The following is a 27294-nucleotide window of genomic DNA, read 5'->3' on the forward strand; positions in this document are numbered from 1 at the left end:
ACCGTAATTTTATCATGGACAAGAGGTTAAAAATACTGCATGATCAGGAAAGTTCTGTAGAAAATACAGTAAAACCTGTCAACCTGCAAAACCTGTGAACAAGCACCAATTTGTTGTTATGTCCACATTTGTTTCTCAGTGCTACACCACATGATGCTGCCTTGTGAAATAAGCGGACAGTTACAGTTAATATGAAAACCTTATTGAAACCAAGAATGGTACCAAAAATCATTTTGTTTGTTCTTAATTTGATGGATGAAAGTGGTCAATTATTTTAGTTTAACTGATTTATTGGAAAAGAATGATGTTAATTGCTCTCACAAAGAATGCCATTGCATTTGTAAAGCCATTCCACTTCCTTTAATGCATCTAACACAAAATACATTGATGTACTTTAATGTTTCAGTCAATCTTTCAGAACTGAAATTGGATGACACATATTACCGATAGGAAATATAACAAGGTAATTGGAAAGAACTATTTTATATATACATAAAGAGAGAGAGAGAGAGATACATACTGTATATATAATATGTATATAATACAGTTGAATATATAGTATATACATTATATAAATACAATAGTTATTTTTACTGGTTAAACAACTTAAACATGAATGCAAATAGAATGACAAGAAACCCTCCATAATCAGTTTTAAAAATGAATGGGAACTGTGCATATAGTCTATCAAATTGATTTCTAAGGGATAAAATTCTTAATTGAAAAACTGTTTCCCGTCGCCATTCAACCCTGTCTACACAGGAACGATTTCTATTCTGTCTGTACTAGAACAGCGATTTGGGTGTTTAAAAATGGAACAATTTGGAAACGAGCTCCAGAGTGAACAGTTTCCAGGCACCTCCCTCCATGTACACTAACAGTGCTGCTTTCTCCAAATGCGTTTGCGCACTGTAGTTGCAGTCAATTGCCATGCGCGAATACGGTTTCGCGCAGGCGCGGGGAAAGAAGGCCCTTATACGCATGCGTGTGTGGTTCGTTGGAAAATCAAACCGCCAACGGCTGCCTGGTAAACTACAGCGTTTTCGTGTCTTCTGTGGTCTCGTGTGCGCGGAAATATTTCATAAAGTTGCTGTCTGCTCGTAGAACGAGCTGCAAACGAAGATGGAATACAAAGCAGGACATTGGCGTGTATTAATTCGACGTCACCCGGAGCATCAGCCTACGAGCTATTGGTAAGGTATGTAGAACTTCTTTTGTCGTAGTGTCAAATATTTCTTGAGTTCTTTTCATTCAGTAACACCACGTGTTTATAGGTAGAAGTTAAATGGGTCAGGAGGCATTTTGTTTCAATTCTAGACCAGCCAACATTGCTGTCTGATTTGTATTTTTTGCTGTCATTTTAGCGTGGAGAACGTTTAACACTTGCTGTGTTGGGGACCATAAGTGAACCCCAAGCTCAGAGCTAACTCCGCCCACTTCAGACTTTTGAAAAATGCACAAAAAATGGGCGGTTGGATACTGGGAACACTGGGAAGAGGGAAAGAAAAAGGACGGAGTTTTCCAGATGAGATGGGAGTGACAGTGAGGAAAGTGATGTCCCCTAGCCAAAAAGTGAGAGTCCCGCAGCACTGCTGCTTCAGAACGACCTAAGGTGAAGGATTTTTCCCCTTCAGAGTCATATTCATATCTGTGTTCAGAGTCCCCTGAGGTAGGCTTTCCAGCTTATTCCTACCCCTCCATGAATATGGGCGCAACTTCCGCTCCGTTCTATCTAAATGGGACTTTGCATAGAAACGAGATGCTAAACGTGACTATTAAAGCAATTTTAATACTAAACTACATAAAGTTAGACTGCTTCACCTCAGACGGGATAATATTATTATTATTTCTCTAGCCTCTACTGGAGAGTTCAAATTGATGACATTACTTTAGATAACCTACAAGGGCATATTTAGCTAACTTTAGTAGCTTTATATCGGTATAAAAAGATACATTTCTAGTTTGTGGAGTTGCTGAAATTCTCATTTTACAAACTAATCCCTCTTAAATATGGGAATTATATTTATAAAATTATCCATGACTCAAGTTGCCAGCTCTTCAGTTTGGTAAATGTCAAGTTTTGTATTAAGAATTAATGATAAATTAATACTAAAAGAATCACATCCCCGATGCATTTAGACAGTGGACAGCATGTTGTGAGAGACATATTTAACTTTGTCATAATATTAGTACCATGAACATAGCAACAGGTACTGAGCATTACAGAAAATATGATTAAAACATTTCAGCTCATTGATTTAACAAAAATGAAGCAGTATTTATTACAGCAAATATTTATTTATTTCAGAACAACCACTGTTGACACTAAATCACTTTAGTAATCCTTTGGAAAAATCATGTTTTGCTATTATTGTTACTGTACTGGAAGTTCCACTTCCATTCATAGCTACAGTAGACCCCAGGAATAATGTGGTATCCACCTTATTTACTTATCTACAGCTTATAATACAAACAATGTGAACATGTGATAACAAAAATATAAATATTTACTAATTCCAGAAGAATTCCTATTGAAACAACTGTCGTTCTTTGTTAGCATCTATAGTTAGTTGCTGTACTAGAATACATGTATTTAATGTAGCCTACTTCCGTTTGGCACGGAAGTTTCGCCCATATTCACATTTGCAGTAGCGGCCCCAGGAATAAGGGGATAGTGTGGTGGTGGACTGTGGTGGTCCTGGGCACTACCTGTTGGCTCCAGCACCTCCTAAATGCACAATGGGGATATGTGCACGTCAGTGTCATGGCACTAAAGATTTAATAGCTCACTTGATTTTTGCAGGATGCCACAAAGCTCAAGATTCAGAGAGGACAGTTGGAGGGCTGCTCAGAGGACATAAAGGGCTTCTCTCCTGTTTCGACAAAAAAGAAGACAACCTCTTTTGCCTTGTTGAAACATTCTTGCCAGATGGGGTACCAGTGGAAAGCCTGCCCCATGTATTGTTTTTGTAGTAAGTGGATCTCAGAAACACTTTAAAGACTCATTTGGATGGTAATGGATGATTTGCTTGTAATTCTTTTCTACTTTTATCATCCTCCCAGGAGCCTCTTGCTAGGCTTCAAGGCAGCTCATGCTATGCATTGACCAGCATTGGGATCCACTCAGGAGTTCCTACAGAGGTAATAATTTTTCCTCTTTAGAGGTAGTTATATGGTATAGTGTAATGCTGGCAAAATGTTTTATTTCCTTCCAGCCGTGTGCATCATATGATACAATATCAGTTATTTTTATAACTGTGTTATTGTCACCTGTAACAACTGCTATCCTGAGGAAGACGGTTCAGGACAATAAGAGCCAAAACTAACAGACTGAAAAACAGCACATATCCCAGAGCAGTTGCAATAATAAACTAGAAAAGCACTCAGAGAGCGCAGACCTCCGCCATTAGCCCTATCTCCCAATAGTGAAGAGTCCTTTAAAATTCCTAGATCCAGACGATGATCTGGATCAGTCCCAAAATCAAATCAGTTCTTCCTTTTGCCATTTCTGACATTCCCTGAAAATTTCATCAGAATCTATCCATAACTTTTTGGGTTATGTTGCCAACAAACAAACCCTGCCGATCACATAACCTCCTTGGCAGAGGTAATAATAATTGCACTGAATGGAACTGTGCAAAATTTCGTTGTACTTGTGTACAATGACAATAAAGATTCTGGTTCAGATTTTTAGGTTTGATAGTATCCAAATTTTCAAATTTAAAAACAAAAAAGAAATAGATGTGCAGCATTTTTTTCTAAACCAAAACTGTTGTGAGCAGAAAAAGCGCAAGGGCAAGCAAGATGACTTACAGAGCTGTGGGATCAACACACACTCTAAGTGGAGAGGGTAGCACCAGTCACAGCTTAGTGTTGATTTTAGAAGAACATATAAACACAGCAACACCCGTCTGATAACTGCTTAACAGCTGGATCACTCTACATGTATGTCTGCATTTTGTGTCTGCTGTAGCTTCTGCCACAAAACACAAGGGATGTGACAAGACATTCAGCTCACGGGACAAGAAGAGATTGGGTCCCCTCCTTTTTTGAGTGAATTCAAAAATTGGATAGTACTTTGCAATCAGTGCATACATAAGTGTTCAAAACTTCTAAGTTGACATGATTTGGTGCTTTACCTTGTCTTTCTATTTTTCCTTACTCTTTTTTAAGGTCCTGTTTCTTCTGCTAGTGGTGACTAGGACTCCATTACTTCATACTGTCTCCGGTATTCCACTCTTCTAAAAAGACGCCAGTTATCAAGGAAAAATAATGGTAAGCCTTGCACAGCATTTGTACATACCTCAATAAATTCTTTAGATTAATCTTTCTTTAAGCAACATGAAGCCATTTTATGTTTATTTTATGTAGTTTACACCAAGCACTGCATTAATCTGGTCATGTAGAAATACCCAGAATACTGCCATGCCACTGCTTTGTCCAGCTTGTTCTCAGTGTTCTGATGATCACACCATATGGGGGCCAATACAGTTTTCTGTGTGAGTCATATGTTTTCATTATGATTGATTTAAAATTCAGCACCCATCATCTTTGTTACAGCAAAATCCTTTTGTACCCCAAAGCATTTAGGGTAAGTGTACCCATTAGGCCCACCAAAATCTAAGTTCACATATTTTTCATAGATACTAAGATGGTTTATAAACATGATCATTTGTAAGAATGAAGGATTAATCCCTCATTTGAAGGTATATTTATTTACTTATGCATATTTTAGAGAACAAATTAAAGAAATGTTATGAATAAAGTCAAAAGTCTGGCATGGGCTTAATTGGTACCTAAGTACCATTTAAGCCCACATGTGTTCCAAATAAGCCCACAACCACGTTTATTGACAGAAATTTTAAAAATTATTACATTTTTCAAGTAGTAAACATATATTAATTCAGTAACATGTTATACATGTTAAACACAATTTATTTTTTGAACTTGGATTTAATGTTTGGCTTGTAACAATGGACCACCACAAACATGACTAAGTAGGCCTAAACCTAATTTTCATTGGCTTCAGTATTTAACATTTCATTGAACATTTTATTTAATATTGACAAAATTTGATTCAATATTGACAAAATAAAAAAAATGTGTTTGTTTTTAAAAGTATTAAATGACATTACAGTGAATCAACAATATCTTATTGAACTTGGATTTAATGTTTGGCTGTAACAATGATGATTTTAGGACAGTTGCTGTAATTCCTCTTTTTTGTTGGCATTTTCACTATATAAACAAATAATTATGCAAAATTAACTGACATAACAATTCTTCTGGTCAGTGTGTGATCTGTGATGTACTCGTGTTAATGAAGTTAGTATAACAACATCCAACACAGGATTACAGCGAAAAGCTATCAAACCTCAAAATTTCATTTTTTTCTATTGAAACACATAAGATGGGCTTAAATGGTACTACAGTGACTACCAGGGAAATGAAGATAATATGTTCTCACCAAAGTTAAACAAATGTTTAAAGAAATGCCTGTAGGCTAAATATGCTGCAAAACTTGCCATCACAGTTATTCCTCTTCTGCCAAACTTTCTGAATTATCAAGGAATTCTTGTTCAAAGTTTTATGTAAGATTTATGTAAAATGAATCAGAAAACACTTAGTTTGTGTACTTATCATTTTTAATCATTAAGCAGTGTATCTATCAGTAGGGCTACATGTATTGACTAGTGATTAGCTTGCTACGCTAGCTAGCATGACTCATCTTTTCACATAAAACTAAATAGTAAGAAATTACAAAAAAAATACCTGTTTATACACAAAAAAACAAATCAATAATCTCTCAAATTACATAATGTGAATGTACTTAACAAGTCAGTGGCTGAAAATGGTTGAAAAGAGGTTTTTTCTGAGGGTCCCAAAACACCAAAGTTTTGAGGCGACTTTATCTGAGCCTCCTTGAGACTGCACAAATGTAGGCGGGCCTTTTTCAATATCTACAAATGTGATTGGTGTCAAACAAAAACTGACATATAATTAAGAAATTGTGTGATTGGACAAAATAATGTATAGCATAAGACAGGCCCCTCTTCTTTTTTTTTTTTAAATTGACTTCAAAGTCGCAAGTGGGCTTAAATGGTGCCTGGGCTTAATGGGTAGGCTTACCCTAATACAATACAATAATAACTTTATTCAGCCCGAAGAAATTATATAGAAATTATATATAAAATTATATATTATATTGACATGTAAAAGCAAATTCTATATTTATTTGGGTGGTCTTACAGGTAAATATATAAATAAAGAGCATAGTTTGCAAATATTTATCTTGTGGTTCAACTACCTAAAATCACAATATAACCCTTATGAATGGTTCATACCAAGGTCTTTTGCTAACACTTGTGGTTTGGGCTATGGTGTGTAGCTTTAAACCAGTGTTAATTTCGTCGACTAAAACTATGACTAAAAATGTTCATCGACAGCTTTGTTTTCCATGACAAAAACTAGACTAACAAAAATAGATCTGTGATGACTAAAACTGACAAAAACTAAGTTTAGTTTTTGACTAGAATGTAATGTAGTTTTCGTCGGACATTCAAAATCCATGATATCTCTCCACTGTGGGTAATTCTGTCAAAAAACAATGCAGCTGTAGCTCTTCTGTCTCTCAGCTGTAGAAAGCAGGGACCCCAGGTTTGGCAGGGTGCAGAGAACATCGCACTATGACTTGGTACCAGATTTAAGCAAGACAATAAATGCTTGGACTAAAAGTAAAACCTAAAATGTGAGGACTTTTTATGGACTAAAACTAAATGGACAGAAATTACTAAAATGTGACTGAAACTACAATTCATTTCACTTAAAGACTAAAACTAAGACTAAAATTAAAAATATCTGCCAAAATTAAAACTGCTTTAAATAATGACATCAATTCAAATTTATGTTTAGTTTTTACAGCAATAGCTATGTCACTTTTTTGTGGGTCCATATCTTCTTGGATATGTGAAGGAGGGGGGAGCTCAGTGGATACAAGCCTGGGCACCACAGCTCTAAACTATAAAGGAAAAGCAAATTGCAATTAATATGTCATAACTGTCTCATTATAATCAATAACGGAAAAAGTAATTGGCTGTTGTTAGGTGATTGCTGACTTAATAGCTGGCACTTGTGGGTACATTTGCGTTTCTTCACCATATTCTATTATAGAAGCGATCTGTATGTACTGTACACACTGTTTATTTTATTCTGTTGTGCTGATTGTAAGCATGGCTTATTAGAGCCTAGTTTTCTCAAATTTACATCTGTGTAGGCATTAAACTGAAGCACTGAATCACTCTAACTTTGTTTTGTATATGTACTTCCTGCAGAGAGGATGGAGCCAGTCCAAAGTAGAACACCTGATGAACTGTGCTCAAGTCTTCAAGAAGATGAAGTTTCTTGGCCACGTGAAGCTTCCCAAGTGGAAGGCCTTCTTCAGTCAAGACTGGACTCATTACTCTTCAATCATTTAGGGGCAAATGACTTTGTTTCATCTTCATGCATTACACCAAGGACTACCTGTCGTACATATGGACACAAGCTTTTTTTTTCCAAGATCTAAACTGCTTTGTGAGTATACAGACAAGTTATCACATGTGTTGAAAGGTTTTTTATTGCAAACATATAACTGCAGAGTTTCTTATTGTTTATCAGAGAGCTTGAATCTTTTGTTAAAAGTAGGAGTATTAGGGCACTACTGCAAAAATCTAGCAAATTAACTGAAATTTCACATGTTTTGTACTGTATTTTTTACAGTAAATTTCTGGCAACCACAGCTGCTGGTAATTTACAGTAAAATTTAAAGTAAGGCAGTATTAAGCTACTACTGTAAAATCTGCAAACATCAGCTGTAATTTCTCATGTTTTGTCCTGTATTTTTTACGGTAAATTTCTGGTAACCACAGCTGCCAGTAATTTACTGTAAAATTTAAGTAGTTATAATAAAATACCGTTTAACATTATACGGGTCTACTGTTTTTATTACTGAGATAGATTGTATTTAGGTTTACAGGATTTCTGGTGTTTTTACAGTAATTTACCGTAAACAGGTTCGTTTCATTATCGTTATTTTTACAGCCAATCCCTGTAGAAAATGTTGTAATAGAGCTGTAACTTCTACATCAAATTACAGTAAGTTGTACAGCAAATTACTGTAAATATGGTTACAGTATAACTGTTATTTTTACAGCAAATCCTTGTATAAATGGTTACAATATTGTATTTTTTTTAACAGAAATTTACAGTTAAAAAAAAACAGGTTTGAACTGTAATATTTACAGTTGTAGAATGAAAACACCGTTTTTTCTCATACATTCTCACCGTAATTTTTACAGTAAATCTCTGGTAACCACAGCTGCCAGCGTTTTACCGTAAATTTAACGGAATTTTTTTTACAGTGTGTCTGTGCATGTTGTTCAGTCTTATTTGTGTGTAACATGTTTAAGAACGGTGTTAAAACTGATCCAGCGTTAAACATTCCTGTTATAATAGAGACTTTATTATAAAAAAGACTGGCGTTAATTTATTAATAAATAAAGCAGTGAAGTCGTATTGCTCTGGGATTCAGTGAAACTGTTCTTGTAATGACTATAGAAGTAAGAATGATTTTAAAATTGGAAGCAGTGATCACTGTAACATTATCAAAAATAATGGTGGTAAAGAGAAAGATGTATAGAATTTATAAAGGTGATAACAGCAATGCAAGTTGAACTGTGTTTAGATTTAATTTAAGATATGCGATAGTTACACGAGTTATAACAATAATAGTGATAGTAATAATAGTAATGATGCCACCAATCAGACACATTTCTGTGCCACTCTAGGATTGTGGATACTGTAGTATTTTTGGCTGACATCATGAAAAAATTATGTTTTCTCAAAAAGTTGTTGGTACTTGATACCTGTCTTTTACAGGGGCGCATATGATTGTTTCACACTCAAATAGCTCATGGTAAGTCTAATTTGGATATGTCTGACAATCTGGCTGATACACTGTAATACCAAAAGTATTCCCTCTTCTGCCTTGACCCGCATATGAACTTAAGTAACATCCCATTCTTAATCCATAGGGTTTAATATGATGTTGGTCCACCCTTTGCAGCTATAACAGCTTCAACTCTTCTGGGAAGGCTTTCCACAAGGTTTAGGAGTGTGTTTATGGGAATTTTGACCGTTCTTCCTGAAGCGCATTTGTGAGGTCTCAGACTGATGTTGGACGAGAAGGCCTGGCTCTCAGCCTCTGCTCTAATTCATCTCAAAGGTGTTCTGTCAGGTTGAGGTCAGGACTCTGTGTAGGCCAGTCAAGTTCGTCCACACCAAACTCTCTCATCCATGTCTTTATGGACCTTGCTTTGTGCACTGGTGTCAATCAGAGTTCCTTTCACTGGAACTAAGGGGCCAAGCCCAGCTCCTGAAAAACAACCCCACACCGTAATCCCCCCTCCACCAAACTTTACACTTGGCACAATGCAGTCAGACAAGTACCGTTCTCCTGGCAACCGCCAAACCCAGACTCGTCCATCAGATTGCCAGACAGAAAAGCATGATTTGTCACTCCAGAGAATGCATCTCCACTTCTCTTAAGTCTAGTTGCAGTGTGCTTTACACCACTGCATCCAACGCTTTGCATTGCACTTGGTGATGTATGGCTTGGATGAAGCTGCTCGGCCATGGAAACCCATTTCATGAAGCTCACTACGCAGTGTTCTTGAGCTAATCTGAAGGCCACATGAAGTTTGGAGGTCTGTAATGATTGACTCTACAGGAAGTTGGCAACCTCTGTGCACTATGAACCTCAGCATCCGCTGACCCCGCTCCGTCATTTTATGTGGCCTAACACTTCGTGGCTGAGTTGCTGTCATTCCCAATCCCTTCCACTTTGTTATAATACCACTGACAGTTGACTGTGAAATATTTAGGAGCGAGGAAATTTCATGACTGGACTTGTTGCCGAGTGGCATCCTATCACAGTACCACGCTGGAATTCACTGAGCTCCTGAGAGCGAGCCATTCTTTCACAAATGTTTGTAGAAACAGTCTGCATGCCAAGGTGCTTGATTTTATACACCTGTGGCCATGGAAGTGATTTGAACACCTGATTTCAATTTTTTGGATGGGTGAGTGAATACTTTTGGCAATATAGTGTAACTAAATCCACTGTGGTGAAAATGAATGAGATTTTTATTTCTGGAACCACACTGTTGTGCTCTGTTAACTATCAAATGAACTGTGTAGCTTCAAATGTCTGAAATTGTTTGATGGACTTCACAGTCATGGTCAGGGTAGATTGAATCAGAGCAGACAAAAGACTGACATTTTTCCTTGTTTTGCTACTTTTATTGTACTCAGTCATTTGAGATTTGTTTTTTGAAATTCAGAGCCTTTTCATGCTGTCACTCCTGCATTGCTCCAACGACAACTACATCATTGTCCATGATGATGTTTAACTTCAGACATGTTCACATGCCAATGCAAATAACATTTCCCAATCAATCTTAACTCACAAAGAAGTCTGACAAACACTCAGACATGTCTACTGCTTTGTACAAGCAAACGCAACTCCATACCAGTATGTAATGCTCCCTGCTTTATCATTGAGTGCACAAATTACTAATAATCAAGATTCAGACAGGAAGTTATTTATAGTGCAGTCAGAGCACACTCTGCCATACTTCCCTCATATTGCACTGACAGAAATGAGAGTTGTTTTGATGTTTTGACAAAATTTGGCAAGGGAGCCCAAAAAAAGCAGAGTATTCCTTTTATAAACTGTGGCAACAATGTTCATTACATGTCCTGGTTTAGTTTAACAGCATTTGATGATGTACTAAATGTAGTGCATAAAGCACTTTGTTGGAGCCTGTGATTGTTCATCTATCAAGAAAATAAACAAAAGCAAACTACACGGAAATGTATTCTGTAAATATATTTTTGCTCTCCTTGAAAGTCAGAGACTATATGAATAAACAACCATGGTTCTAAGCTCCAAACAACTCTTCTTCGAGACACTCTGTAATCTTCCACATGCAGCATTGTGCTCTCCTAACCTTGCAATAAGCTGTTGCCTTATTCTGTGAAGCTTAAATAATACAGGTCTAAGAGGGCAATCAAATCCGCACAAAGACGCAGTCAGGAACAGATCTGAATCTCTGGAGGGTCAGATTGTGCTGTTTGGACTTGAATACCCTACTGTTTTTAATCAGCCTCAATAGTTTGGAGTTTCAAAGCTTCTGGGTTGTAATTCACCTTATCACCTTGCCGTGTTTTTGCTGAGTTGTTGGTTGCTCATTGAACTGCACTCCACGTTTGACTCTTTCTTGTAATCCATCACTGCAAAACAGGACACCTCCTTCCCAATTCTCCCAGCAGCAGCAGCAGCTCTCTGTCCTAACTCTTCACCCAGGATGCTTCTTCAGTATTAGAGTTGTTTAATTTGTTTGGATGCCTCGAAAGGAGGAGGGCTAGACAGGAGTTTATTGGATGTTTTGAATTAATGGCCAATACTCATAGACTATCAACATCAGACACCCACTTTTCTGTTTAGAAGTGTTATCTAAAGGTGTTTCTTGGTGATGATGTCTTTGTCTTACGTGGTATGTTTGTTCTCTAACAGATTGAGAAGATCATGAACCTGATTGGAGCAGGCATTGAAACATCCAAAAAGAAACAGCCCACATCAAGCTCAGGTAAAAATTCTCCAACTGTTTTTCAGAGATGAAATTCTGTGGTGTGTAATTTATTGGCTGGGTAATGTAAAATGACAGGCTGGTCTGAGGGGTTGAGTGAGTCTTACACATTAACCATTTATAAAGCTCTTATCTACCCGGGGTGCTTCACTGATAATAGTCTGTAGGGTTGTTGAAGAGCTGTACCCCCTCCAGAGATTTTCCTTGTCAAATAAGTAATAACGATATAAAAATTATATATATATATATATATATATATATATATATATATATATATATATATATATATACACACACACACACACACACAGAGTGCTTAACAAATTTATTAGACCACCTGTCATATTTGTCACAGAGACCATCCAGCATCATGAAGTGCTTTAATGCGGACTCTCATTTTCAGTGAGCTCTCCATGTTTTACCATTTTGAACAGGAATGAGGGATTTCAAACCTAATTCACCCAAATTTGAGCCGGCTCACTGGGCTTCTCTGAGAAGTCAGAAATGAATCAAGCATAACATTCAACCACTGAAACTCATTTTTCTGTTCAGGAATGCAATTAAATAACTATAATTTGACATATTACTCAAGAAATATTAATGTGCTTTACTATTTTTTCAGTTTCTTTGTAAATCAGTAAATATGAAAATTCACGGATAATGATAATAATTATATTTTAGCATTAAAAATATCATTTGGGTTAAAGAGCTTCTACATATTGGTTTATTAACCATTGCAGAAACATAAAAAATAATTTGGTAATTACCAATGCTGTTAATTGAGGGCAGCTGTGGCATAAACCTTACTTTGGGTGGTGGTCTAATAAATTTGTTAAGTACTGTATATATGTAAATATATATATATATAGATAGAGAGAGAGAGAGAGAGAGAGATACACATGTATTCTCAAATATACACGTTACTTATTGAAATATTTTGAGTGTTTTTAAGACTAATTATTGATGTGTTTAATTATTTTTTAGAACAGCTGAAAAGAGTAACCTGACACGCCAGATGGATGTGTTTCACACATCCATCTGGGAAAGCTTCAATAGGAAGCGTTTGAGAAAAGGCAGAGGATTTGAAAAAAACTCAGTGTGATTGGATGAACGTTCTGTCTGTCACATGTCTACGGGCCAGTAAGAGCAACAAAACATGTGACGTATCCATCTGTTTTGCAAGGTTATGAAAAGAGAGGAACTGTGGAAGAAGAGAGCAGGGGAAGATATGCACAAAACAGCACCAGCATCAGGATTTAATTCTGTACTTGGAGGCAGTGTTAATTTTGACAACTAAAACCATGACTAAATGTTAATCAACTAATTCCGGCCTTACATCCTACGACTTTTCCTCTGATTTTAAAGTCATAGACAAAATTCCAAAGTCGGAGTAAAATCATGGGAGTCGCAAAATCAAGATCCCACTTTCACTTCTTGGTGACATGAAATAGAATTAGAGGTAAGTTATTTCAGTGGATGATAGTTTGGCATTATAACTTTTTAATAAGAGAGGTTAAATCAGCCGTGTGATTAACCCTGGCACACACTTGTCCTCGTATTTGGCACTCTCCTTTACGCACGGAGGATGAAAGGTGTTTGTTATCCTGTGAGCTGCTGTTTGTGACTAAAACAAGGGAAGAAGCTTTATTTTACAAACCAAAAATCCTCTCACAGTCATTAAAGCCTGACTTTGCCAGAGACTGGTCAGAAATGTGGACTGGACTGGGATCCTGCTGTCTCTAGCATGCAGCTGCTGTCTGGTGGGCTCTCTGAGGCGGGTCCTCTTGTTGTTACTTCATGCTACGTCACATTCCCGTGCTTGTGCTCCTTCATTTGCATCTGTGCCGTACCTAGGCCCACCTTGTCCATCTGTGCCAGGGCTGCGAAGCATGCTGCGCCGAAGCACAGAACAATTGCACTCATACTGGCCAAACGTACCGGACTTTAGGCTGAAGCGGGCCCAAGCACGGTATGGATAGCCTAGTGTGAGCACACCCTAAGACTATCTGATAATAGAACCTTGGTGATTAGAACTCTGATGAAAGTAAGTGTGTTTTTTTTGTCACATTGACTAAAGTGTCGGTGCTGGACTGCTCGATGTTCAGAATCCATTTCATTTCTCCACTGTGTATATGAGGTATGTCATTAAATCCTTCAGTTTATTTGAAAGTTTTATATGTATATTCATTTTATAATATAGTTTATTAAATTAGTTCAGAGAGAATAGTAATTTTGACTAAAAGTAAAGACTAAAACTGGACTGAGAAAACCAGACCAAAACTTTCAATAGCGAAAATTACCAAAGGATTAAAGCTAAGACTTAATATACAAAAGCAGCCAAACTTACACTGCTGTAAGGGCTCCGGCCTCTGTGTGTGGGTGTCTACTCAGCCAACCGAGCTAAACCAGCACCCTGAAACACATTTTAAAGTTGTTGTTTTTTTTTTTTTTTTATTACAGAAGATGATCTAATCTGGTAAAAAATCTAATAGAGCTGTTCTACAGGGAGATGCAGAGCTCTCCCCCTCTACAAAACAAACAGACCTGAAATTAAAACTTGTGAAAACACTGAATTAAGCAGTTTGACAATAAATATCTGTGAGACAGTCTTTAGCGACTGTTAAATGGGGCTGTGAGCTAAGCTGCAGCATATTGTAGCTCAGCTCATTTTCTTGAACTTTAAGATGTCTGAGAACTTTAATCCTTCATTGAGTCGAATTGTTTAATCGTGAATTTCATTCATGCATTTGTTCATTTATTTAAATCCTCTGAAAACACTGTGAGGGAGAACCTTCAATGATGCAACAAAAACAGCAGATACAGATGAAATCATCAAAGAAGGCTGGGAAAGCAACAAAAGAGGACAAGAATGAAACAGGAAAAAGCATCGTATTAAGAGATAAGGGCAGAGATTTACATCATAATTGATGTATACCAACAAAACAAAACATTAAAACAATTTAAAAAGAAAACTTAATCACATTAATGAGACTCGAAAGGCAAAAAACATCAGGCTAACTGGTGTTGTCACGTTATTTTAGCCCTGTAATAGACTGTTAGAGCCATCCATATTGAGCAAAACAGCCTAAGACCATCCATGTATTCAGTATTTAGAATTCATTTTTCTGCCCTAATTAAAGTCAAATCTGGCTCTTCAATTTATAGAACTTACTAAATATATTTAACTAGCTGTTTTGTTTGATTTGTATTTAGCACTAAACTCCTAAGTCAGTCTACAGGGGGTCTCATGTTTACCTGTCAGCATCAGATAACCCACTAACTCCTGTTTATCATCAGCTGTAGACTCCATTATACCATGATGTTTCCATCCTCTGTGGCAGTATTGCAGTCATCTGAAAAATCACTCACAGTTGCTGTCCAGATTGTACCAACATCTGGATCAAAAGGGGTTCAGCGAACATCTAGAAACATACTTGAATAGCTGCCCAGCCTTGTTCTTTCTGCCCCAAGGTAGGGCTACCATCCTTACTTGCTTCCACCATATTTAGTTTTGCAGTTTTTAGTCATTTATAGATTCTGTTTATGAAGTATACAACCTGCCATGCTTCCAAAGCTGGCTACACATCCATTAATCTGTTAATCTCTTAATTTTTAGTGTTTTTTTTAGTACATTTTTACTAGGAATTTCATTTTAATACATTATCTGAACCTTTGAATTCTGTTAAATACAGTTCAGTAAGGAATACTCTCACTCATATATTTACCATTTCATTGCAAAATGGATATACACAGTTTTACTTGGTGGAGCATGCTCTGCTCAAAAGATGCCCCCTGGTTAGTCAAGCAGCATGCTTTGACTTTCCAGGGAGTGCATGGCTAGGAACCCCCATGTGGATAGGCACATTTATGACAAGCATACTGAATACAGTAATATTAGTTCAAAAGCAATTAATCCTTAATAGCATGTATCTGAATATGAGGGTACAACAAGCTTTATGCTGTAAAGGAGGAGGCTGGGGTGGAGGAGGTTAAGCTTTGTCTACAGCTGAAGTGTGTATATCAGCATTAATGCAAGCAGGTATTAGTGAGAAGAACGTCATATTTTGATATACCGCTGTGCGGTATATAGAGAGAGAAAGAGCTGTGATTGGCTGTGGGAGCTGGGAGGCTATAATTCGGATCAGCTGGCCGTAATCTGATGACAGCTGGGCGTATGACTACCATGTCCTGCATGAAGTAACGCTAGGCTTCATTTTCATTTAAAAAAAATTTCAAAGCAATTGAATACGACCTTACTTTCTGCTCTGACCTTGTTGAATAAATGCCTGTCTCAGCTTGGGTTCTTTTATTTTGAAATTCTGCTTTAGTTACCCGAAGCTACGTACTTGGAGAGCAGTGCAAGAGCGTACCAAAAAAGTTTATATTATTTGTAGATTTTAAGCAATCGATGCATCTTTTTTTACGGTTGGATTTACTATATTTGTCTCCTGGGGACCATTTCACATGCAACAATACACTTTCAAGATAAGATAGGATAGGATAGGATTAAATGGCCCCATAGAGAAATTTGTCTTGGACTCTGTCCTGGAGATCCAAAAATAGTAAACTACATACTAAACAGTGATCATACAAAACACATTGAAGTACCTTGACACATTGTACATTACTTGTTATTCAGACGTTTAATGGGCATGTTTACAAGACGAATGTTTCACTTCAGCCTAGAATATTATGATCAGTAGAGCACAAGAGAGATTCCAGGTTAGTTAAATGACAACAAATCGTTGTTTGGTGGTGGTCTGATGGATGTGTGGATTAAAACAGTGGTTGGATCTTTAAATCACAAACATCACAGGTCTCTAGCAATGTGTGGCATTATAGTTATACACAGCAGTTTTATAATAAATAATGGTGTTAATGAGGATAAAGTATACTGACAGCCCAGGGACTGTCAGTCGGACTTACTAACATTAACGTTAACTGCTGATAGCTTTGAGCAGAATTAAAGGAATAACTGCGGTGCAACTCAGTGTCTTTGTTAAGGGATTAGTGGTGAATGTAGTTTAATTTTTCATTAACTGTGCTGCTTTGTTTTCCTGCTTTGCTTGTATTCTAGTTATATAAAAGACAGAAATTCCATAGACAAATGCTGAACTCTTGACTTATGAAGTTGAGATTTAGAGGTCAGTTGTATTTAAATGTTTATGTAACATCAGCAGCAACCAAAGTTTATACAACCTCTATCCGATTGCATTTGTGAGCAGCTCCTCCAAGAGCTGCTGTTTAGTATTCAAATAAATCCTCAGAAAAGATGGAGAGGAGTTTTGTTATAAATCACAGAGATCCAAGCTGACATTTGTTTGGCACGTTACTGTTGTTATTTTTACTCACAATGTTTCCGGTTTATGGAAAATCTTATTTTAAATGCAACTCAGTGACTGTCATATTTTTCCTGGAGTTACTATGTATCTCAATAGGGCCTGAATTGATAGTACGCTTCATCAGGTGTCCTTCAGGCAGTGCAGAGGGAGAAGCCAGCTGGCAGCGACTCAGTTTGTTTAGATAACACTCCCGAGTTGCTACAGTGTAAACCTACCTCCATTAGATACTCTGCCACGAGGTGGTTTCATCACACTGTATTGTGTAACAGCTTGTCCGTGACTGCCTTTTCAAAGCCTCATCAGATCTGTGGAGATAATATTTTTAATTAGTAATGTGCACTATCTTCACGGATTAAAAATCTGCTGACCACTGCAAGACGTAAAACCATTTGAGCTTAAGACGGAACAAAAACTGTGAAGTGAGGCTGCGATAAAAGGATATTTAGTGAGGGCTAATAAAAATAGAACAGAAACGACACTAGATTTAGGTAAATTAAGACTTTATGGCTGCACCAGCATTAACCCTTTAGTGTCAAAGTACCAGAGGTAATTATAATTCATCTTACATCATGTCATCCAGCCACTTTAAAGAGAATGGAATATAATATCTTTGCTGTCATTGTACAAGGTACGGGCAAATGAAGTGTGAACCTGCCATCACCCCAATAATTGGAGAATCAGCACAATAATAAATAAAAACAGCATGGAAGTAAATAAATTCACATTAACAGCAGCAGTGGAAGTAGATCCTCAGTCTGTTTTGGGCAAATGTGCAGATGTCCATCAGCACAACAACTGCATCAGTGTTGGTAGATTTACAAACATCGGATCAGTGCAAAGGTGAGAAGGCAACTGCTCAATAATGAAAGTCAGAGTAAACAGTTACTGGGGGACATTTAGGAGACTAATTGAAGCCCCTTTGGCTCTGGGAATGAGACTACTCTTCATCCTTGAGGTGAAGGGAAGGCCTTGCATCTTTTGCCAAATGTTGTTCAGACAGATGGTGACACGGGTGAGTGGAGTCCTTACAGATGTTTTTTTTTTCTAAGATTATTTTGGGATTTTAGCCTTTCTTTAGGTCCTTGCAAATGCTGAGAGCTTGTATGTAGCAACATAGGCTGTGGATGTCTTCTAGTCCTGGAATCTGGTCCAAATTTGGGCTGCAACCAATAATTATTTTAATATTTGATTAATCAGCTGATTATTTTTTCGATTAAACAGTGAATACTCCTTTTTTTCCCTCCATCTAATTATTAAAACAGAACAGAGGCATCCTTAGACTGTTAAATGATATTAAATTAAATTTTTTTTCAAACACAAATTCACAAACTAAATGTTGGCAGGCTTTGCTGCGTCAGATATCTTTAACAGGCAACAGAATAACAGACAAAAAAATTTAAATGTGCTTTGCTACTTCTGCAAAATATTTTTTTTCCTCTTATATACTCCTCTTTCACATACTTGAGGCTTTTTTCCCTTTAAAATAAAAGCCTCTTGAAAATCCTTCTGTTTACCATTCAGCAAAATACTTTTTTTACATGCAGAAAATACTTTACTTAAACTGTTACAGCTGGCAAACATTTTAGCATGGAGGGGTGACAGACTTAACCAATCAACAGCTTTTACATCTTTTTGAAGGGAAATCGTAGTCTTGAAAAGTTCCTGTTATTATGACTCTTACAAACGGCTGCCAATCACTGCTTGGCCAAACTATTGTTAACCAGTTAGTTAAATCTTGTAAACCTAACGGTCCTCATTTAAAAAAAAGAAAAAAACTTACTTGGCGTGTAGGGACTTGTGTTCATAACCAGCTTTTTTTTTTTAGCACTTGCAGCACTGTTAACCTCATTTTAAGAGATCTTCTCATCAGTTCCTTGTTGCAACCTTAATAAAAATGAATCCTGCTTTGCTTGGTAGAATCTGTAACGTTGTTTTTAAATAGCTCAATGTGCTCTATGTTTCCATATTTCAAGAAAATAGCACACAGAAGACATGAAGACAATGTAAAGGAATCCTGTCCTGACACAGACAGCTGCTGCAGACCTGAAAACTCCCATAAAAAAGACAGGTCAGATCGGTTTCTCTTCTGCAATTGTCAGAAGTCTGGCCCCTTCTTGTGAGAGAGAATTAACTTTAACAAGTGCAGCACTCTTCCAGAAGTTTAACGGTTTCAAACGAGCGCATTATTGGCTGCAATAAAAACTACTGACACTGAGGGTTCTTTTCCTGCCTGGGGTGCTGAGTGCTTAGAACACTGGACTACAATTGTTTGAACTGAGAATAAGCGCTGCCAGTGCTTAAAACGCTTGCTATGGATGCAGATGCTTAGGTCTCGTCGTCCAAGCTTTTACTTAAAAGATCGATTATTAGGGTGTTGTTTCATAGTGCTGAGCCATTAATCAAGTTTCAATTGCAATGACAGTTTCAGCTTCCCTTGAGCATGAAAACAAGATAATTGAGATTAAACGATAGTTGTGTCACCTGCCATGTTGCTAAGAAGATAAGAAATTGGTTAACGATGAAGGCATAACAACCTCATTCCTATGGAACCTGATTTTAAAGAGTCAGACCTGGAACAATAAAAATTAATTAGCAGAATGGTCACATGCTTTTTGCCTGTCCCAGAGCAAAGTGACAAACATATTTGATAATGTGAAATCTAAGTAGATGCATGTGTTCCATAACTAGTGAATAATCGAATTTAATAATTATCGTCTCCATCATAGGAAAACCATTGCTTATGAACGTTTAACCCTATGATTTCTGTTAATCATAAAATTATTACCATTAAAGGTGTAAGTAAAATTAAAGGTTATTGTCTGTGTCCATGTGACCTAACAGCTCTGCGACACAGCAGAAAATGAATTAATTGGCAATGCTTTTAAATATAACCTGACATGCCAGATAGATTTGTTTCACACATCCATCTGGGGAAGCTTCAACAGGAAACGTTTGATAAAAAGGCAGAGGCTTTGAAAAAAACTTGGAGGGTGATTGGGTGAACGTTCTGTCTGTCACATTTCTACGGGCCAATCAGAGCAACAACACGTGACGTAGCAGCTATAATGCGAGGAATGATGCAAAACATGGCGACTATAGACATGTAAGTACTTGACTTTTGTCATTTTTGAACAGAAAACAACTCACTGTTGTTGTTTGTTCTTCTTTTAACGAAGACATGTCGTCAAGTTCTGATAAAACTGGCGCTTTAGCAGCATCCACGCTAATCTCTTCCTCCATAACTGCACCAGCTGTTGCTGCTACTTGTTTACGTCACGACTCTGCTGTGCCTGAAAGTACTGCCCCTCGTCGCTGATTGGTCCTGTCACTTTCTAACCGGGCCCAAACGGTTCAGATGGGAGGTTTGCAAGATGGATTCGCCACTTAAAAACAAGGAAACCAGTGTTTCCATCTTCTTTGCAAGGTTATTTTAAATAGGGATGATTGCCGATTTTATTGTTAAATTGTTGCAGTCCTGGCCAAATTATTAAATTATTTAACTAAGGAGTGCCTTCTTATCAACTCCAGAGCAGATTTTAATGTGTGTGAGTTAAAACAGCAAGAAACTTGCATAACACTCTTTTTTAACAAATGCAATCAATAAAAAATCTTATTATACAAATTTTTAGGTCTTCTCCTTGTTTATCTGTTTATTTATTTATTTTTTTGTTTGTTTGTTTTTTTTAATGTCCTGAGGGGGACATATAGCTTACGAGTGTTAGGATAGCGGATTTCTTTAGAACTGAGGTAAATAAAGCTCATATGAATGTGGTTGTATGCATTAAAATGTTCACAAAAAGAATAAAGTTAACATTGATTATGCAGCTCCTTTCTCAAAATGAAGCTTCAAGCGCTTTGTATGATAAAAGAAAAAACATTAAAAGCATTTTAAAGATTTTAATGCATTTAAATTGAGGAGAAAGGGGCATTTTTTTCTTTATTACATTATTGGTATAATTTAAAAGATTATTTAAGGTGAAAAGGAGAAAGAAATTAGCAAAGCAGTCCTGAAGCAAAAAGGGGTTTTCAATGCAGAGTTAATTTATGTTTTTAATTGTAACTTGTCTTCCCGCACACCCAAGCACTCTCCTATTAATTGCTATCCAAACAATTAAGACCTGAGGCTGTTCATGGTTACATAAGTGGAAATATGTTCTGTGTTTGTTTTTTTTTCCCCTCCACACATACATGTATAGGTGTGTGCTATTTATAGACACCGAAAGTGTCCCAGATTCAGCTGAGTCATACAGTTGCTGCTCCGATTTTAATCTGAGATTGTGCACAAGAAGATCCTGAGGTTGCAAGGATGAATTTCATCGCTGTTTTTGTACGTGCCGCTTGGTAAAGAGGTCACATTTCGTATACCACGATCTATTATGAAAGGAAACAAACAGGTACCCTTCAGAGTTATCACAATGAGAGGAAGACGGACGGAGACAGAATAGAAAGGAATGCACAAAGATCAAATCTAAATTGTCTCTTAATCTTTTTCTTGTAGATGTGGGAAAACCTTATCCTTTATTCCTGTTTTTGTGTATTTTGATTCCAGCCACTTCCTATTTGTATATTGTCCAGCAGTAGCCAAGGACAGCTATTCATCCTCTGATATCTCAACAACAGATTTTTGTTGCTTCTAAACACCAGCCCTGCAACACAGTGCCACCCTGCACGCTCAAGGATGAGGTTGTTTGTTGTGTGCCCGTCACCAGTGCCTCGATTGTATGCTAAGAGAGCACTGAGTAAATGAGCTTAAACAGACAGAGGGAGCGGAGAGAGAGAGCTCAGCTAACAGCACACGGGAGGCATCAGCTCGGTTTGTGTACAGGCACACTCTGACGTTCAAAGCAAAGGAGTCCGCCCTCAGTTTCCCTGAATTAATTCAGCTTTGCGGCTCATTTTCTTCAGTGCTTGGGTGTGTTGACAAGGAGCTAGTGCTTTTCTCCGGCTCTGATAAAGAGGCACAGCTTTATCTAGGCACAACCTCTCCCTCTTCGGCTGTGAAAAAGGTCTCTCCGGGCGCTCCTCTGAGCCAAGTCTAGACCAGGCAGTTCTCAAATAGCAAAGGATCCCACTCGGATAGATTTGACAGCTAGGACTGTTTAAGAGGGGATAAGACAGTGACCCAGTTACCCCCCAAGGAGAAGCACTGGATACTCCGTCAGTCAGTAATTAGGTTCTACTACTGTGGGAGGTGTTGCTCTCCCAAATGAATGGAAGTAATTGGATGGGGTGGCTGGTATTTTTATCACTATTTGTCTGGATATTGTGGTGTAAGAGCTCAAGAGGAGTGAGTAAAGAAGGAGGAGGAGTTGTGGGATCTGGTAGTGAATCATAATTAGTCCACTTCAATCCTTCTTACGTCCTATTACCATCTTATCTCGCCCATATGTTTCTTCACCTCCTGTAGTCGTCCTTTTCTGTCTCTTATCTACTCTCTCTCTCACTCCCTCCTTCGATCATTTCTCTCCTAAGTCAGAGCACTCCTGACAGCAGCTTCTCTTCCTGATAACAAGCGATGAGCAGTGGTCCTTATGGACAGGTCAGGGAGACCGGACTTGGCCTTTTACCTGCTCGTTAACGCAGGGAGCAACTGGGGTACAGGCGGCCAATTACGGAGGAGGTTCAATCAATAGCCCGTCACTTTGCCTCCCTCTGTTGGCATTGCCTCTCCCTGCCCTGGCTGCTTTACTGACTGCCCATCTGGGAGTGTGTGAGGTTATTGCGAGCAGTTTGAAAGCCTGCATAATTATGCTTTGCCTGCAGCTGTACCCAGATAACACCAGTGATGGACGTGGTCAGCAGCCCTGCATAAGTGGGCGGGTGCTAAAGTCTACCACTCCCTGAGCAGACTGTGAAAATCCATCAAGTCAAAAGGCGCTATTTGTGTGAATTTTTTTCCCGAACCTATCTAAATTTTATATCATCTCACTTGTTTATCCAGTAAGTAGCCTCTGTTGTGTGCTAAAAATGGTTGATTTGACACAAGCATCTGGAAGAACATAATGGAATTTCCTCTTTTCTGTCATGCTTCATGGCGTGGTAAGAGGAAAAGAGACAAGACATGACGAGTGTTGGTGTGTCTCTTATCCTTTCCTGTGGCATGTTGCACCAGCCATGTGCAGATTCTGTAGTTAGGGTCTCACAGACATTACTTTTGCATTTACTTTTTCCTTATTTACTTTTTAATTCACAACAAGCTCTCTTTTCCATAAGTTCATGCAGTAATCTTTAATCTACCTAAAAAGGCAGGTTTGTATCTAAACAGGAAGTCAGTTACCTTTAGTTTTAGACAGTACACAAATCTAAAGTGACACAAAAACGGCATTAAATGCAAAATAGTGGAATTTGAAGATGTGATGAAAATAATGTGATTAATCACAATATCACAATAAGCTGAAGAAATTTTGAAAATAGTCAAGATTGAAGATTTAAATCTTTTGACAGCATTAATATTTACTGTTTCAGTTTCAGGGATAAATTTTAACTTTAAGCCAGATAAGCTCTTTTACAAGCTTCCTATGTGAACTATACACAAGCATTTTGGGAGTGTGCCGCAGCGTGAAACTGGAAGGCATTGCCACTTAAATACATTGTTTCTCCCTCAAAATGTGACATTCATCCTTTAAACCAAAACACAGTTTTACTCTTGACTCTTGACTCTTATGACTTTCATTTTATAGTGAAAAGGTACCTCAATTCAAAACAGCCAGTAAGCAACAGAGGTGACGGAGCACTTTGTTACATCACTGCCTGGCCTTGATGCAGTCAGTGGGGCCTTAATGATACAAAGCGGCAACCTCCAGTCCTGAAAAATGAAGCCAATGTGGAAGTGCAAAAAATTGCAATACCACGTGTGTCCACTTAAGGCTGGCTGCAGGAACACTGGAAGTCCCATCTGGACACCTGTTAAACAGCTTGTTTTTACTTTAGAAATAAACTGGTTTACTGTCTTGTTCAAAAAACCAAACGTGTCTCATTACCTAGTGTCTTCATGTGCTCTCATTGTACATGGGTGATTTTTTTTGTACCATGATTGTTTGGATTATATTTAGCATAAACCTCACTTTGCGCTGATTGGTGTGTCTCATTTGATTGACAGATAACTCGACAGGCAGAGGCTACGTTTCTGTCAACCAGAATGCTAGCTAGCTAGCTGACAGGAAGTAGCGCTTAGTGGGTGGGGCCGTTAGGTTGATCCAAAGTTCGGTTGAGACTGCGATTTCAATATGGAAGCCTCCACGGATTGGCTTCAAGAGCTGTTTGAGTCCGCCTATTGTAAGCAGACGGCTGACGTCACACGGGGTTTGTCTAACTCTTTCTACAGTCTATGACTGATGCACATTCTCTCCCCACTGGGAGCAATTCCTGGTTCGCTGTCTTGCTCAAGGGCACATTGCCATGTAATGTACCCCAATCATTATAATCATGGGAAGCCAAAATCGTGGTTAAAAAAGGTTGAAAGATCGGACACTGAGCCCCAAACCACCAATCCTCTAAAGATGTGCCTGGCTAGAAGGGACTTCTGTGAGCTGTCTCAAATCCACAAACTGTATGAAAAATGACAAAGCATTGTGATTAGGTGATAACTAAAGCCTACAACTTAAACCTACAGCCAGTGTAAAATCCCAACAGTGACATCTACTGGTGAAATCACCGATAACAGAAGGCAATTTCATGGCATGTCATTATTGTACAGCTAAAATTATCTATGCTCATGCACAAGATAGTCATCATATGTTTCTGAAGGATGAAATTAATCATGGAGAGCATACTGTTGACATCAAACAGCTGGTAAAACCATCTGCTCCAAGTGATCCTTCCTGTTATCCAATCCTTTAAAATGATAACCATGACAGCTATATTTACAGAGGACTTCACACAGTCTGAGGCAGGTGTTAGATCGAAGTTTTAACTCAAGCTTACGTCGAAACCATCTCAGCTGGTGCAGAACCTTAGATGTTAGTAAAAGGTAAATTCTACTGCAAAGCCCAGTTCAGACCAAGTATTTACGACTTGATTGGGTTGACTGATGACTGCTTGTGATTACTCTGCAACACTCTAAAAGCTGAATAATTCACACCTTTGCAACGAGAGGAGACGATGCATTTTTTTTCATAGCAGTCACTCTCAAAGTCACTTAATTTAAAGTGATTTGTGTATTTATTTATTTATGCACGATAAATCTATTTCTACAAGGACAGTATTGCATATTCAGTTTTTTCATGTGGTTTTGTTGTCAGCAGCTCTAATAAAGTGGAACATTTTTGTCATGTACAGATGCACAATAGTGATTTATTACAAAATCCTCTGTGCCTTCACCATGGTAGGGTGGTGGCAAAATTTCATGGCACATATAGACAAAATGCTTAGCTTGCTCAGTCCTGTTATAATGACGATATCTGCAGAGAAAAATTGATTTTCCATGGGCAGATTTAGCTCCTACACCCTTGAAATTCTTATTTATAAGCTCATGTAGTGTTCTGCTTACGTGTACAGATGATGGAGGAGACCAGAGTGTTTTATGGGCTGAAGTTTCCATGTGAAAAGTGAAAAAAAGATGTAATCAATTACGAACTCACAGCATGATTATGAATGTTAAACTTTGAATAGATATTTGTTGGCATTTATTGCCTATCAAAACAAGATTTTCTCCTCCCATTTCACATTTGTCTGCTTGCAGCTGTCTGCAACAGAGCTGTTGATTATGGCAAAAATAATTATCAGGATTATATTGATTGATATTTGTTGGGAATCAGCCAATGGGCAATAAAGCACAATTGTTGTGCTAAAACCTATGGACAAAACAAGCCTAACATGGCACACAGCATTGTAATAAGGATTGTCTTGTTTTTATAATCATGGGAAGCCAAAATCGTGGTTAAAAAAGGAACTCAACTGACCGGTCCCAGACTGTGCAACTTGCCGAGCTGAATGGCTGGCAACATCATCAGATAACCTTATTTGAGCTACAGTGGTTTGGTTCAGACAGCTGCAACTGTCGCAAGTGTTCTTTAGGAGTCTTTGGTCTGAACTGGGCTTAAGTTAGAGCTCACATTCAAACTTGGAAATGTTTGAACTTACACAAAGCTGGTGCAATCCAGTGCAGTTCTTACTCTCCTGCAGAAGTGAATTAGAGACTTCTGCTGACTTGAATCAATGTTGCACCTCCTTTTCCTCTCATCAAAGTAAGATCTAAATGAATTAAAGCCATCTACTAATAAGAAGAGGCTTGACAAGGCTCTATGTTTGCTTAAAAAAACTGGCGAGTGTCCTGCAGAAAAGGATCCTCTATCAGCCATCCCTTTACATTCTAGTCATCCTTTCCAGAGAAGACTGTGATTTCAGGCTCACAGTGCTTGTTCCTTGCCTCTGATGGTGGTGTCCTTTCTGCACTGGCAAGATCAGAGTGCCTCTGTGCAATTCTAATCAGTGCAGTGGAGGGAGAGACGGGGTGAGGTGGGGTAAGGTTAGAGAGAGACAAAGACGGAGAAGAGCAAATGTGTGTGCATTTGGATGAGAAAGAAAGGGGGGCGAGATGGAAAGGGAAGAGAGATAGACGGTGAAGAGAGGGAAAAAGAGTGTGTGCATCTGTCTGTGTGTTTGAGAACCAGAGGCAGGGAGCGAGACAGTGAGGGAGAGTGCAAGCCAGAAAAGGGGGAGAGAGAGTCAGAAAGAGAGACGGAGAGAGGGAGAGGGAGAGAGAGAGAGAGAGAGAGAGAGAGGCAGAGGGAGGGGAATTGATATAGTGGGAGAGAGAGAAAGTGGTTACGTGGAGCAGCACCCCACTTCATCAGGCAGCATACGGCAGCCCTGCAGTGCGATCACACACTATGGGAATGGGGTTATGAGATCGAGAGCGAGAGAAAGAAAGCAAAGAGAGACGAGAGCGAGGAGGGGGGGAGTCAAAAAGAAGAGCTTCAGGGATTTGCTCGGATGAGAAGGGGGGGATGATCAGTGAGTCTGTTGCCTGCCGTGGATGTGGGAAGGACGTGGCAGCAGCGGCTGAGGTTGAGGCAGATCTGTGGTCTCCTGTGTAGAAGTAGCCGGCGTCAGGACGTTATGCCCTGCAAGCAGTGAGGGGTAGCGTGTGAGAGCCAGGAGCAGCTGCTGTGACTGCATCTGCGCTGCCTGCATGTCTCAGACAGGCAGGGGATGCAGCAAACCTCTGCCCTGAGCACACAGGCTGCTAGCTGTACCCAGCAAGGAGAAGAACCAGGTGGGCTGGGGTTGGATTTTGGGGGGGCGTCTGCCTCAGGAAGGAGCTA

The 27294-nt window shown here is 38.4% G+C and overlaps 1 protein-coding gene across 8 annotated transcripts in view; it reads left to right on the forward strand.

The window, feature by feature from the left end:
• Nucleotides 1-27294, forward strand: part of anks1ab (ankyrin repeat and sterile alpha motif domain containing 1Ab) — a 100262-nt gene that overhangs the window by 24751 nt on the left and 48217 nt on the right. For all 8 annotated transcript variants that reach the window (XR_005991690.1, XM_041782632.1, XM_041782629.1 and 5 more), the window contains exon 2: nucleotides 11615-11687. Coding sequence is in view for 6 of the 8 variants with exons in the window: in XM_041782632.1 (XP_041638566.1) it covers nucleotides 11615-11687 (73 nt within the window). In the remaining 2 variants the exon portion in view is untranslated. The remainder of the gene's footprint in view (nucleotides 1-11614; nucleotides 11688-27294) is intronic.

This window comes from Cheilinus undulatus, linkage group 3 (genome assembly GCF_018320785.1).
Source record: "Cheilinus undulatus linkage group 3, ASM1832078v1, whole genome shotgun sequence".
Taxonomy (NCBI): Eukaryota; Metazoa; Chordata; class Actinopteri; order Labriformes; family Labridae; genus Cheilinus; species Cheilinus undulatus.